General features: G+C 64.7%; 1 protein-coding gene across 1 annotated transcript; it reads right to left on the reverse strand.

Annotated features, from left to right (window-relative positions):
* On the reverse strand, positions 1–11,318 carry LOC144277203 (uncharacterized). Its single transcript, XM_077837863.1, is given in 16 exon segments — positions 1–610; positions 979–1,185; positions 1,592–1,800; positions 2,224–2,313; positions 2,807–2,943; positions 3,255–3,340; positions 4,186–4,410; positions 4,753–4,856; positions 5,340–5,497; positions 6,087–6,178; positions 7,402–7,572; positions 8,272–8,431; positions 8,667–8,827; positions 9,320–9,495; positions 11,023–11,140; positions 11,142–11,318. Coding segments are annotated over 16 exon segments (2,559 nt in total). The 3' UTR covers positions 1–322.
* Between the last annotated feature and the right edge of the window lie 2,902 nt (positions 11,319–14,220).

The following is a 14,220-nucleotide window of genomic DNA, read 5'->3' on the forward strand; positions in this document are numbered from 1 at the left end:
TCAACGCTGGGCAAAGTTTATTGTGCATCAAGTGAACGAGCTCCCATTGTCCCCAGTACAGCCAGCCAAGTGCTGGCCCAGCCCCCCCAGTATGGCCAGCCAGCTGCCGGTGCAGCCCCCCTAGTACAGCCAGCCAGGTGCCAGGCCGGCCCTCCCAACCCTGATACAGACAGCCATGTGCCCCTACTTCCTGGTACAGCCAGCCGGGTGCTAGGCCAGATCCCAATCCCAACGCATACGGCCACATGCTAGCCCCCTGCAGATCCCAGTACATGGAGCAGCCGGAGCCCTGGTGCAGCAGTTGCCATTCCAGTCCCTGTCCCTAGCAGTGGCTCAGGGGTCGGGAGGTGCCAGTCACAGCGAACTCCGCCCGCAGGACCTCAGAGCTGGCACGTGTCTCCTGGCCCGGCTGCTGTCCGCCCACGAAGAGCGTGAAGGCGCCCGGCTCCAGCAGCCACTGCTCGGCCCAGACGGCACGCTGCACGTAGGTCACCAGGAACAGCAGCTTCGCCGCCCGCCCTGCGGCAACGGGCACCCGGCGGAATCCGACCAGCTGCCAGCGGGGCACCGGCACGGAGGGCTGCGCCCAACGCAGGTACAGCTGCACCACCTGCAGGGAGGGGAGAGGCGGGCTAGGAACAGCAACGGGGAGCCAAGCACCCAGGGCAAGGCCAGCAGGGACACGAGTCCTGCCAGATGCTGCTTTTCCACGGGCAGCGTCCCCGCTCAGAGACAACCTGAGACACTGGCTGAGGCAGAACCACGGCTCTGCCTCACCCCAAAGCCACAGGAGTCAGCAGGACGCCACCCCCGATGCCCCCGGCCCCACAGGGGAGGAGCCACCAGCACTAAGTGCTGGCCTGGCACAGGGCCCATACGACAATCCCATTCCCCCAAGCCATGCCCTGCCTCACAGGCCCCTCCCTCTACACCCCCTTTGCCCACCCCCCACTGATCCGGGGCAGGGAGAGCTCTCACCTCTTCGCCATCCCTCTGCCCAGTGTTCTCCACCACCACGGAGACGCTGAGGTTGGCGCAGAGGGGCAGCGCCGTGGGGCTCAAGACCAGGTCCCGGTAGAGGAAGGTGGTGTAGGACAGTCCATAGCCGAAGGGGTAGAGCGGGGCCTCTGGCCCATAGTACCGGTATGTGCGACCCTCCATGGTGTAATTCTCCATGGCTGGCACCTGCAGAGAATTACAAGGGATGGAAGACAGCAGCCACAGACCACGGTGCCATGAAGGCCTGGGAGGGGGCAGGATGGGGCCACGGTGCCATGCTGGCCCTGGGAATAGGTGGGGGTCCAGGGCCCCACCGGCTATGGGCACATGGAGGGATGGGCACAGGCTGCAGGGCCATGCCAGCCCTGGGAGGGGGAGGCAGGGCTCACAGCCCTGTCCTGTGGGGCTGGGGCTGTGCAGGCAGCTGGGTTCTGGGCCCAGAGCAGCCGGTCCCAAGGGAGGTGCCGTGGGGCTGGGAGAAAGGTCATGTGTTTCCTGGATTGAGCGTCACCACGCCAGGTCAGCTGGCATCCCCCACTGGGCACCCAGCAGATTTCCGAGCCCCCCAGCACCGGGTGCCCTTGGTCCTTACCTGGTCCATGCCAGCTGGCCAGGTGGCCGGGAGCCTGCCCGCCGGGCTGGCCCCCCCCTCCCCCAGCAGCACCTTGCGGATGGCGACGCCTGTGGCCTGTGCTGGGAAGAAGCAGGCCAGGATGGCGCCCACTCCGTGGTGGGCCTGGGCCCAGCCCACGTCCAGCGGCCCCGCGTTGAACAGCAGCAGGATGACGGGGCGCCCGGCAGCTGGAAGGGACAGGCCAGGTCAGTCCAGACCCCGCCCCTTGGCATGGCAGCTTGGGGGACTGCAACACACCGGGGCCCAACACTAGCTCAGGGAGGCCCGTGGGGCAGAGGCGGGCCCGTGGGGCAGCGCATGCTGGGGTCTCATCCCTAGACCAGGCCGACTGAGGTCTGCAATGCTCCGAATACCCCAACTGTCTGTCCCGCTGGGCTCTTCCGTGGGAGCCCATCACTGTGGTCTCTGGGTTGGGCACGCGGGGCACTGAGCTCAGTCCCGCCAGGGTGACCCACGTGCAGGGCAATGGGGAGATGGGCTCCGCCCGAGGGTGGGCTCACACACAGCCTGCCCCCGTCAGCTCCTCACGGGTGCCCAGATTCCCCTCCCCGGCAGGCCCCAGGGTGCGAGTGCGCCCTAAACCACCTCACCCCAGGCCACGGCGTCCTGCAGCAGCTCCTGCTGGTGCCCGGGCAGGGACAGGTCCCGTCGGTCGTTCGCCTCTGTCTCCAGGTCAGTCCCTGAGCAGGGGGAGCCAGTGTCAGTCAGTTGTGACGCCCCTGCCCTGGGCTGCCAGGGGCTGGGCCGCGCCCTCCGTGCAGAGCATGTGCCGCATCTCCACCCCCCCACCCGGCGGGGACATGACGTGGGGGGAGCCGAGGGCGCCAGGAGGCCGGCAGGGCTCCCGGCGGAGCGAGGAATTGTGGGAGTTGCCATGCTGAGGAGAAGCCCTTCGGCAGCCCGCCGGGGGGCCTGGGTCCTACCCGCCCTGGGCACTCGCGGGCTGCCTTGGTGGGAGGCCCATCACACAACCGGCAGGCCTGAGCCCCGAGTCCACAGGCCCAGCACTGCCCCCGCGCCTGGCTCTGGGGAGGGGTGGGGGGGCAGGAAGGCAAATGCCAGCGCGGCTGAGACTAGAGGGGGTCTAAGCCCACCCCCTCACGCCTGGACTGGGGCCACCACCCCCCGCCTGGGGACCCTGCTGCCCCCCACCTGCCCTCTTGCCCCCCGTACCTGTGCCCAAGCACACCACAACGACGTCGGCTGCCCGGACCGCTCCCTCCACCTCGCCCGGCGAGTACCGCTGGCATTTGGGCTCGCTGCAGCCTGCGGCGAAGGTGATGTTGGCCGGCAGGGTCTCCAGGCCCCTCCTGCACCGGGATGGGACCAGCCTGCCATCAGCTAAGTCACGGATACAGGGGCCGTGGCACTTGGGCACCCCCTCCAGACGGAGAATCCGCCTCCCCGGCAGGGCCGAGTGGGACCAATGGGCAATTCTGCACCAGGTGTCGGGCGGGGATGGGGGAGTACCACCGATGCCCCTTTGCCCTGGGAGCTGCCTGGCTCGGACCAGGAACAGAGTGGTGCCATGAGCCCAGCCCGCGGAGCAGAGAAATGCCACAACACCCTCCCCACCCAGCTGACGGCTGGAGCAAGGAGGGGGGGGCTGCTCTTGCCCTACCTGGGGGTGTAGATGTACTGGGGGTCCGGGATGGGCGCGTAGTCCCCAAACAGCACCCTGGGGTTGTCGGCAAAGGGACCAACCACCTGCAGTGGAGGGGAAACAGCGAGGGTGGGACAGGAGCCGACCGCTCCACCCTGCCAGCCCCAGGGCCCAGGCGCTGCACAGAAGCCGGGGGGGCCACGGGAGGAGGCATTCGGAAGCAATGGAATGAGCCGGGTGGGCCAAGCGCTGGCCTAATGCAGCCCCTGGCAGCTTTGAGCCTCACTATGGGGGAAGGCCTGCTGTGCTGCCCCCCCCGGCCAACCCCCCCCGTGCAGCGCCTGCCGTCCCTGGGCCCCATCCAACAGCACCCCCCCACCCAAGCTCACCTGGGCAGTGCCCCCCCTCACTGTGCAGCATCCGTCCAGGCCCCACTGAGCAGCACCCGCCGCCCCCGCCCCCTCATGCAGCGCTCACCGTCCCCCATCGAGCAGTGCCCACCCCAGGCCCCCCTGTGCAGTGCCCCACCCCCCACCGTGCAGTGTCCACCCGGGCCCCCCCATGCCTCGCTCCCTCTTGCTCTAATCAGCCAGGCCCCAGTGCCCACCGGGACCTGCCGTTTGCACAGACCACCCTTTGGTACTGGAGGGTGGGGAGCTGCAGCTTGCTCCGGGGGGGGGGGGGTTGGCTGTGGGGCCCCTGGCAGGCTGTCAACACGGCAGGGTGCCCCTGGTGTCACACAGTCCCCAGCTGAGGTGTCCAGTGTGGGGCAGGGAGCCCCAGCGCGGCCACGGTTCTCTGGGGCAGGTCTGGGGCAGGGCACGCAGTGACTGAGGATGCCAGGGGCTGCGTGCTCTGCTGGGCGGTCAGCACTTCCGGGGCACGCGAGCCAGGAAGTCCCAGGCGCGGCGGCCCCAGTAGATTCCTCCGCCCCGAGCGGGACACTCACCGCGATGCGCTGGCCGGCCAGGGCCTGGGCGCTGAGGGGCAGCGTCCCCCTCTTGTTCTTCAGCAGCACAAAGCTCTTGATGGCAGCCTCCACGGCGAGGGTCCTGTGGGCGGGGCTCTGCACAGCGCTCAGGTCGAGGGTGCTGTAGGGGTTCATGGCAGGGGGGTCGAACTCCCCCAGCCGCAGCCGTGTGTGGAAGAGTGGCCGGACCCGGGCCCTCACCGTCTGCAAAGGGCAGCGAGAGCCCATTACACCAGCTAGGGGGCAGCCAGAGCTCAGATCTGGGGGGGGCCACTGCAGCCCCACATCCCAGTCCCACCCGCTCACGGGGTGGCTCAAGCTCAGATTTGGGGGAGACAGGCTCTCACCCCACATCCACTCTCCCACCAGTGCCAGGCACACCTGGCGCCCTCCCAACCCCAAGCAGGATGAGCCAGCCCAAGTAAGCCCAGGCCCGGGGCCCCTAGTGCTGAGCTTGCCTGCCCCATGCCCTGCTCTGGTATTGCCACCCCACAAGGGCGGGGGGTGTCCCATCCACCCGTCCGCGCTGCCCCCAGAGGTTCTCACCTCCAGCGTGATGTTGCCCTTGGCCACAGCCTCGCTGACGCGCATGAAGACATTCTCCGTCAGGCTGAAGGACAGCTCCAGGTTGCAGCCGGCGTTCACCGAGGCTGCAGCACGGCGGAGAGATGGGAAACAGCGCATTACTGCTGGGCTCAGCCTCTGCCCCCTCCCCCCGAGGGCCCCTCACCCAACCAAGTAGCCTCTGCACCTGCCAGTCTGGGGGCAATGAGCTCAGCTCTTGAACTGCGGCTCCAGCATCCTTGTTAACTAGGCCTCACGGAAGGGGAGCAGCAGGGTTTATACAGAGGGGAAACTGAGGCACGTGCGTGTGTGTGACTTGCCCAGGGTCTCATAGCAGGTCAGTGGCAGAGCTGGGAATAGAACCCAGGAGTCCTGACCATCAAAGCAGTGCCCAACCTTCTCCCCACACCCCCTGACACCCCATCACTGACAGTGCCCCTGCCCTCCGATGCCAGCTCTGCTCTAGTAGTATCAGCAGGAGCTGGGCCCTGCCCTGCTCCCAGCCCAGGCGGCTCTCGGCCAAGCGGGGCCAGGCTCCTGGGCCGTGGGCTCTGTGCGCCCACGCTCACCGATGGCCGTCTCCAGGAAGCTGTGTGTGTAGCGATGGGCCAGCATGATCAACTCCACAGCCCCTTCGTCGCTCACCACGTAGCCCTGGAAGCCCCACTCTGCCCGCAGGATGTCTGTCAGAAGCTTCTTGTTGGCGCAGGCGGGCACGCCGTTGATCCTGCCGGGTTGGGTCTGGCGGTTATTGCAATGCCGAATGCAGCCACCTCTGGGGCGGGGCATGGCAGCTGTTTAACAGTGCCTGGCAGTTTGGGACAGGAAGTGAGGGAGAACACTGCACTCGGTTGGAATTATAGGGGGATTTACTTCAGCAGAATGTAACTGCTCACCTGGGAACCCCAGGCCACAGGGCTCCTGCTGGAAGTGCCATGAGATCACTAGCAATGACTGATGGAGAGGACCGAGGTTTGACTTCTCTTCTAGAGGACAGCGCCCCCGAGCAGCGTGCAGGGCCATTGGCTCAACAGAGACGTGGGTGGAATAGCGCCCCTTCCTGAGCCACCTGGGGACTCCACCCAAGTCCCAAACAGAGCCAACCCCATTCAGCTCAAAAACTGTACAGCTGCTGTGGGGTTGGGCCTGCTGACCTGCACCCCCAGGGCAGAGCGGGGTGTGTGTGAGAAGAGCCCTCGTCTGCCCCGGGATAAGCTGATGATGAGCACAGGCAAGGAGCGGCCTGCAGCACAGAGACCCCTGCCCCGTGCCCCATCTCAGTGCCTGTTCGGCCGCGGGCCCGCCTCGCCCGGTACCTGTTGTAGCTACACATGATGCTGTAGGAGCCAGCGCGCACACAGGCCTGGAACTGGGGCAGGAAGGTCATTCTCCAGTCCCGCTCTTGCACCTGCGGGACGCAGAGCGCTCGGGTCAGTGCCGTGAGCCTGGCGCAGACCCCACCCCCGCCCCGTGGCCCCCACCATCAGCCCTGGCGGAGCTCACCGGGACCCAGGATTCTCTGGCAGAGAGCACAGAGAGACCACAGAATTGTACAGGGATGCCCTAGGCCAGTTATATGCACCCAAGGGTGGCACGTGAGGTCTCTCCCACTGGTCGTAAATGTGCGTATGGGTCATATTTCAGGCGTCCCGTATCAACACTGAAAGGTATGTTCTGAAGATAAGGCAGACAACTGGGAGGTGACACTCCTCAGCCAGGTTCCTTGCAGACAGGGGGTGACAGAGGCTCATCTATCGGTCTGGTCAGATATGCATCATAGGTCTTACAATGGATGCCTATGTGCCCACCAAGCCAGGCACCAGGCGTAAGATTGTGAAATCTCCATGAGGAAAAACAACCAGCCAGGCGTGGGAGCTGCTTATGACTAAGGTCAAAGGATTAATCTGGTATATCAGGTACTGCAAGGAAACACACAATAACTTTCACCGCGCAGGCAAGCTGACAGCCTGACTGGTCTCCTGAACGAAGATCAGAGCCAAGCCTGGAAGGACAGCGAGTGAGCACTGCTCTATCAGGCAGAAAGGTAGCTGGTTCAACAAGCCTGGGTTCTTCACGCCTTCAGAGCTTCCCGGGCCAGAAGGGAGCACTGCGATCGAGTCTGGCCCCTGTACTGCGCGTCAGAGACCTGCCACACAATAGTTCCCGGAGCAGATCTTCAGACAAACCTCCCATGTGGATGTGAAACTGACGAGGGACGGAGACTGCCCCACACCCCAGGCGTGCTCTAGGGTGTGTGTGACGAGTTTATTTGACATGGGACCACTTGTTTCCATCACTCAACTTGCTCACTCCAATCTCTGGGCTTTGTTAAATAAACGTTCTCTTGTTTTCACTGCCAAAGGCTCTCAGCGCTGGGTGTTAAGGGGGGTGGTGAGCAGAGGTGGAACTGGTCTGCTCCTTTGGGGGCTGCAAACCTGTGAATATTGTGCATGTCCAGGGGCTGGAGTGGGCCTATTGCTGGCCTGTAATGAGACGGCGGGGCCTGTGGGGCAGCGTTTGTGGGCGGTGGAGCTGACCCCCCAGCAGACACGGACCAGACTCTCATGCAAAGAGCAGGTGGGAGCGAAGTCCCTCACGGCTCCGAGTATCGCCAGGGAGTGTCACACCCACCTTGGCATCAAAGCTGAGTCTGGAGACGGGCACGTTCTCGGGCCCCCCGTGCACGCTGAAGTGCTTGCAGCCGGCGCTGGCCTTGACGTAACGGGGGTGGTCGCCCTGCAGCCCCTGCACGAATGCCACAGCCAGCTCTGCGCTCAGGAACGGGTCTTCGCCGTACGTCTCCTGAGGACAGACAGACACACGGGTTGCTGCTGCTCCCGCCGCTGTTGGGGCGCTGGCTGTGGGGATAGGACCCCTGCTCTCCCGGGCCCCATCACTCATTGCTCTGCGACAGCTGCCAATTCCCCACCTGCCCTTCCAAAGAGTCCTGGAGCTGCCGCAGCCTGGGGACTTTGGGAAATGAGACTGGGGGGAGGAGCAGGGCTCAGTCCAGTCCCTTGTGGGCCCACGTCTCGGACACATTAGTGCAAGGGGAGCTAAGGGCAGCCTCAAAACAGAGGCCAAGGGGCCCTAAGCCACAGGGGGAGAAAGGGAGCGTGCAGGGTCTGCCAGAGGGGCCCCAGCACATCCGGATTCAGGCAGGGAGAAAGTGCAAGGTGTGTTGGGAGGGGATTCCAGGGCACACACCGCTTTGTCAGTGCCCTTCAGTCCCACCTGCAGCCCCCAGCTAGCCCAGCCCTTGGCTCCCCCTCCCTACGGCTCTGCTGGTGCCCCTCAGTCCCACCAGCCGCCCCCCGCTAGCCCAGCCCTTGGCTCCCCCTCCCTAGGGCTCTGCTGGTGCCCCTCAGTCCCACCAGCCGCCCCTGGGCTCCCCGTCCCGACAGCTCTGCCGGTGCCCCTCAGTCCCACCCACAGCCCCCCGCTAGCCCAGCCCTGGGCTCCCCCTGCCCCACCCCACCCCACTCCTGGTCCGGCTGTTACCTGGTTCCTGCCCCATAGTGGATGTCTCATGATGTTCAGCACCGGGCTGAAGCAGCTGAGGCCCGTGTGGTCGCCGTAGCTGCCCGTGGACATGAAGAAGTTGTGCTTGGCTCTCACTTCCGTGGCAGTGGCGTTGGCCACGCGGTGGATGAGCTCGGGGCTGTGGGGGAGCGGGGAGCAGCTGAAGCATCGCGGGACGAGCCAGGGCTGTGCCCAGAGATGGCACAGGTCCCCACAATGCCACAGCAGCTGCCCCTGCCCTGGGCAGAGCGAGGGCAGACACGTGCCCAGGCACAGAGCCTGCGCTGGACTAGGCCCCAGCACGGCCCGGGGGGACACCCGGACATGACAGCATGAAGGCCCCCGGTTCAGGCCCCCCCGGCTCCAGACTGTACCTGAAGGAGGCCGCCAAGCCCAGCGCTTGGGGGAAGGCCGTGGCCCAGCCAGGGGCTTCCCCATCCCCCCTCAGGCACTCGGTGTTCCAGTTGTAGGGCTTGATCCCCAGCCGCTCAATGGGGGGTGCTGGCCCGTTGTACTTAGCGCCACCTCTCGCCATCTGTGGGGCAGACACCAGAGGTGAAGGGGGGCACTGAGGGACATATGAGGCCGGGCACTCTGCCAAGGGGCTGCCCTCATTCGCCCGGCCTGGCCCTGCAGAGAGGTGGGGCAGCTGGCGCACGCAGCTCTTCCATGCCAGATCTCACTCTCCGTCCCAGCAGGAGACCTGGACAGGGCTGGGGAGGCCCCATCTGGAGGGATCTGTGGGATGGGAGATTCCAGGGGCACCCAGCTTGACCGCCCCTCCCTCCGATTCAGAAACCCCACCCCACTGGTCTCACTCCCAGCTTCCTCCCCTCGGATGCAGGGTCTTTATAGGGTGCCATGCCAGACCCAGACTCCCACAGTGAGATGCCAAGGCCCCAAGGATGCTGCCCCCGCCTCACCCCCCCCTTCCCCCCATGGGGAGGACAGCGGCTGTCACTGCCCCACAGAGGGGATGCAGCTGTCAGTGGGGTTGCTGTGCTGGCTGCAGAGACCCTCTCCGTACCTGCAGCACCAGCTCCCCCAGGGTGAGCCGCCCGATGAGGTCGTCCAGCCGCTGCTCCCAGGGCAGGGTGGGGTCCCGGAATGGGTAGTCCTGGGCCAGGCCCAGCCCTGCCCAGAGCAGCAGGGCCGCAGCACCGGGCCAGCACATGGCGCTCAGCATCCAGCACAGGGCACCGGCTGAGGAGAGAACACACCCATCGATAGCACCGGACAGCACCAGCCCAGGGGCCCTGGCACAGCCGGGGCGAGGGCTGGACTCGCAGCTGGTCCCGGCGAGGCTGAGCGCCTCCGGACCAAGTTCCCCACTCGGAGAGATCCCCATAAATCCTGCAGCCACAAGCCACTGTCTGGGGCTTCCGACAGGCTGCGCTCTCCATGTCGTTTACCAGCCCCGCAGGCAGAGAATTACTGGTCACGATCCGCGCGGCATGTGCCCGCCTGGGGAGCGTCCCAGGTCGGTGCTGCGAGAACAACCCCAGATCCATGGCACCAGATGTGCATCAGCTGCCGGCCATGCCGCAACCGGAGCCCCCCGGCCCCGTCAATTAACCACACTTGGCAGGAACGGGGGACCCCCCCCCCCCGCTGCTAGGAGCAGCCCCTGGGACCTGGAAAGGGGGCGACTGGGGAAGGCCCGGCAGCCCCGATCCTGCCCCCCCGTACGCGTCTGGCCCCCCGCAGCGGCCCGTCCCTGCACGGGGGGCCGGCGAACCGCCCCTCGCCCCGGGCGCACGGGGCCAGAGCCGGGCGCTCCGCGCTCCGGGCCCCGCCAGCGGCCCCCGCGTGCGCCCGGCTCGCCGCCCCGCGGGGTCAGTCACCGGCCGCGCGGGGCTCGCTGCGGGCGGCGATGGCGGCTGCGGAGCGAGGATCCCCAGCGTGCCCGGAAGCCCGGAGGAGGGAGGCGGTGCCGGGGAGGAGCGTGACGCTGAGCTCGCTCCCGGCTGGGGCGGAGGGGAGCCGGGGCAGCCCCGCACCGGGGGGACGAGCCTGGAGGTGGCCCCGCGATGCTGGTGCCTTCCCTGCGCCAGGCTGAGCCCCCAGCCCCAGGGCACCACATGCCGCCTTTCAGCCAGGCCAGGACTCGGACTGGCTCGGGAGCCAGGAAGGGGCTTCTGTGACCCCCTAGCAGAGCCCAGCCCTGCCCCCAGCTCTTCGGGATCGGGCCCCAGGGCTGCGCCCTGGGTGAGCAGGCCGGTCTGAGAGGAGACCCCGGGGCCTGGCCGCTGTTCCCTCTGAGCACGCACACGGATCCTAAACCCCGCGCACACAAACGTGTGCACAGAAGCCCAAAAATTTGCACAGAAGAATCTTTTTGGGCACACGGCCTGTCAAAAATCAGAGGGAACCTTGGGCCTGACCCCCTGCTTTGGATTCAGAGCTGAGCCAGGCTGGGTCCAGCTGCTGCCATAGGTACCCTGTGGCACAGACCTTGCTGAGCGGGCCTGCGTCAGCGCTTACTGAGCCCTGGTGCCCTTCACAAGCAGGCTGGGCTGGGCGCAGTGCCCGCAATCTGTGCTGCCGGAGGGGCCTACGCTGCTGAGCGCCAGGAGCCCAGGCCTGCTGCTTCCCTTGGGTCCCTGCTACGCCGGATCCTGCTCTCCGGGGACAGGCAGACGAGAGCAGGACATGCGCCAGCAGCCGGGGGGAGGCTGAGATCGGGGGCTGGAGGGAAGAGTTGTAAGGAATCCTGGCAGCACTTCTCACTTGGATTGGAAACCCCAGCTGGACGGGGGACCCCTGGCCTGGTTCTGGTCTCACGCCCGTTTGACGCTGGAGTGAGTGCACGGAGTCCAGCCGGGTCATCCTGCCTGGCGCCGGGGGAGATGAGCACCAGGCATCGTGCCTTGGGCATCTCGATAGCGTGTGTCCGGCCGGATTGGCATGGCTTCCCTGCAACGCAAGGCCAGCAGAGGGCAGGGCTCACTTACATATTGGCTCCAGCAGCCCCTGGCAGCAGCTGGGTTGGGCACAGTTGGTGTGACGGGTGGAGGGGGGAGCATGCCTGGGTACTTAGCCTCCAGGTGGCACCATGGGGAGTGGGGTTCCCTTGCTCACTCGCCCCCTTGGCCTATCACGTCCCCCTGCGCCGGGCTTGGGGGCTGTTTGTATCAGAGCTTATGGAAGCTGAGGTGCGTCCAGTGAACTCCCCAGCACCCTACAGCCCATATCCAACAATTTGCCCTCTTCTCCTATCCAACATCAGCTGGTTGCGGGGCACTGATTGGTGGCCAGATGTTACTACTAGGGCAGTGCTCACAGCTGCTGGGGAGCTGGGCTGGGGAGGCGGGGAACTGTCTGATGTGTAGACAGGGTGGTAGCAGCATCCTCTCTGGCTCAGGCTGTGCTGTGAATCCCCTGGAGCTGGTGTTGGACAGCACCACCAGCCATAAGAACCCTTTTTTCAGTTTCCCATTCCCTCAGCCTCTCTCGCGCACCACAACCCCTTGCAGCCCAGCCACCGGGGGAGAAGAAGCCCATTACAATTTAATTAATAATAGTAGCGATGAAATTGCTGCACATGGTGGGATTCTAGGCAAAGGCCGCTGTCCTAACGTGGCACACTATGAGGTCAGAAATGCCCAGCATAAGCCACAGCTATAAATGTTGATGTGGGGCTCTTTTATGAATTTGCCAGTGGGCCAATTAGATTTTAAAGCTGAAATCTAACAAACTAGATTGGCTACAACATTTTTCAAATTGGCTAATGTTGCAATGGAATTTAAATAGGAGAACCTCTTTTGCTGAGTCCAGAGAGCGTTAGCAGGCTAATTTTAATGCTAGGTTCTTTTCGGATCAGCTTTTACCTGGGACAGTAAAGGGGCTGCTTTTCCCACAGGCCAGCAACTGCCCTGTGCACATGGCCTGGCTCCTTCCCCAGGCACTGAGCCGAGAGGCCTCGCTATAGCCCAGATTGGCCATCAGCGCCTGCCCTGGCTCAGCTCTCACCTCTCCCTGCTGAGTATGACAAGGGCCCTGGAGGCTCAGAGGTGCCCTTGAAGAAGCCAGCACCAGCCACATGGATAATTAAAAAGCTGGCCTGACAGCAGCTGCCAAGGCAGGGAAACTAACCCCCTTGAGTGGATAAGAGGCCTTTGAAATGCACCCACAAAATCTTCCCACACAACCTTTGCATGCGTGGAAATTCACATTTGCATCTACACTCAGATTCTCATATGCAACTCTACAGTAACATACTCATGTGTGCAGCCCAGTGCTCCTGAGCAACCCTACAGTAACAAACCCATGTGCGCAGCCCAGTGCTCACGAACACAGTGCTCATTGGGATGGGGAGCAAGGGCCAGGAGGCAGGGGTTGGCTGCTGGCACATGACAATTTTGGGGTTAGCATTTCAGTGAGCCAGAGTGGTGCCCCACGCCAACTCTTGAGCATGCCCCTCCCCCCTGGGAAGGTGGGGTCATGGCTGCGCTGGCCGTTTGGGGGGTTTAGACCCAGGGAGGGGGTAGCAGGACCATAACTTTGCCTTTCCAAAGCACTCCCAGGCCGCAGTGCAGTCCTGACTCCTTCACAGCCTGGGACTCCCTCTTGTGTGCCTGTGGGGGAAGTGGTCTCCTGGCATCACCACTGTAGAGCTGCTTTGGAGAGGATGGATCGTGGCTGGGGGTCATGAACAAACCACAGTGCTAGGATCCAAACCACCTGCCTTCCAGGGGCGCCTGGCTAAACCCCTCTGCTCACTGGGCCCCAGACCCCTGTGCGCTGCGCATGGCGTACCCGCTCTCCTATCCATGCACACATTTTGTTACAACCCTGAGCCCAGGGCCTCATTCACTGAGGTGCAGGGGCCTCGACACGACCCAGCCCTGGGCTTTGCCTGAGCCTGGCCCAGTTTCCGGTGCCTGCCTTCGGGGTGGGGCGCAGGGCTGGAAATGAGCAGCAGCCGAACGAGGGACCCTCTTCACGCTGCAGCACCTCAGGGCTTCGTGACGTCTCCGTGGGGCTGTAACTGCCCCAGATGCTGGGCCCTGCTGGCACAGCCTGGCCACGTGCTCAGAGGAGACTCTGTGCCACTGTGACAGAGGGGCAGAAAGAGCTTAGAACACGCCCCTGGGGGGGTCAGGACTCCTGGGTTCTCTTCCCAGCTCCTCTGCTTCCTCCCTGTGTGACCTCGGCACATCCCTTGTCCGCTGGGTGCCCGCCGTTCCCTGGCTGTGAGGTGGGGATACCAGCGCTCACCTACGGCTGGGAATCTCTGTCCCCTCCTGTTCGTACAGGCCCATTGTGAGATGCTGCAGCCGCACCAGGCAAGGGCACAGAGCTCCTCGGCCAACCCCCACCAGCCTGCACCTCACCTCCCAGCCCCAGTGTGCACAGCAGACCCCGCTCTGGGGTTTCTGAGCCCAGGGGCTGTGGGGATTCAGGGGCTGCATGTGCTCAGAGCAAACCCTTTCCTCTGGGCTGAGACCCCACCCCTCCCTGCAGCCTGGGGGCGGCTGGGCATTCCCCTCCCTCGCTGCCCACATGCCAAGCAGCACGGACCAGAGGGCAGCACACTGGGGCCAGCTCAGCCCCGATACACCCAGACTGGGGGAGTAAGTGCTGAAGGATGGACCCAAAGGAAGGCTCAGAGGGATGCAGCCAGCCTGGTCCGCACAGCACTTTACAGTCGGAGTAGACGGGCCTGCAGCCAGACCCAGTGGCTCCAGGTACAAGCCTTCTACCGGCCCTGCCTCTGCTGGGCTGACCCTCAGCTCTGGATCGGCACCTCCCTGCCTCTGGGGAGGTTCCGCGTCTGCAGTAGATGTGGGGGTTGAGCTGTACAGCGAGTACATGAGAGAAAACCCATCACCCCATTTTATCTGCAGACCCCGCTCCCCACTGGGGATCAGTCCCCCAGCTCACACCCAGGGACTCACTCCAGCACAGCTGAGCTCTCCACTGATG

This window comes from Eretmochelys imbricata, chromosome 19 (genome assembly GCF_965152235.1).
Source record: "Eretmochelys imbricata isolate rEreImb1 chromosome 19, rEreImb1.hap1, whole genome shotgun sequence".
NCBI classification, from domain to species: domain Eukaryota; kingdom Metazoa; phylum Chordata; order Testudines; family Cheloniidae; genus Eretmochelys; species Eretmochelys imbricata.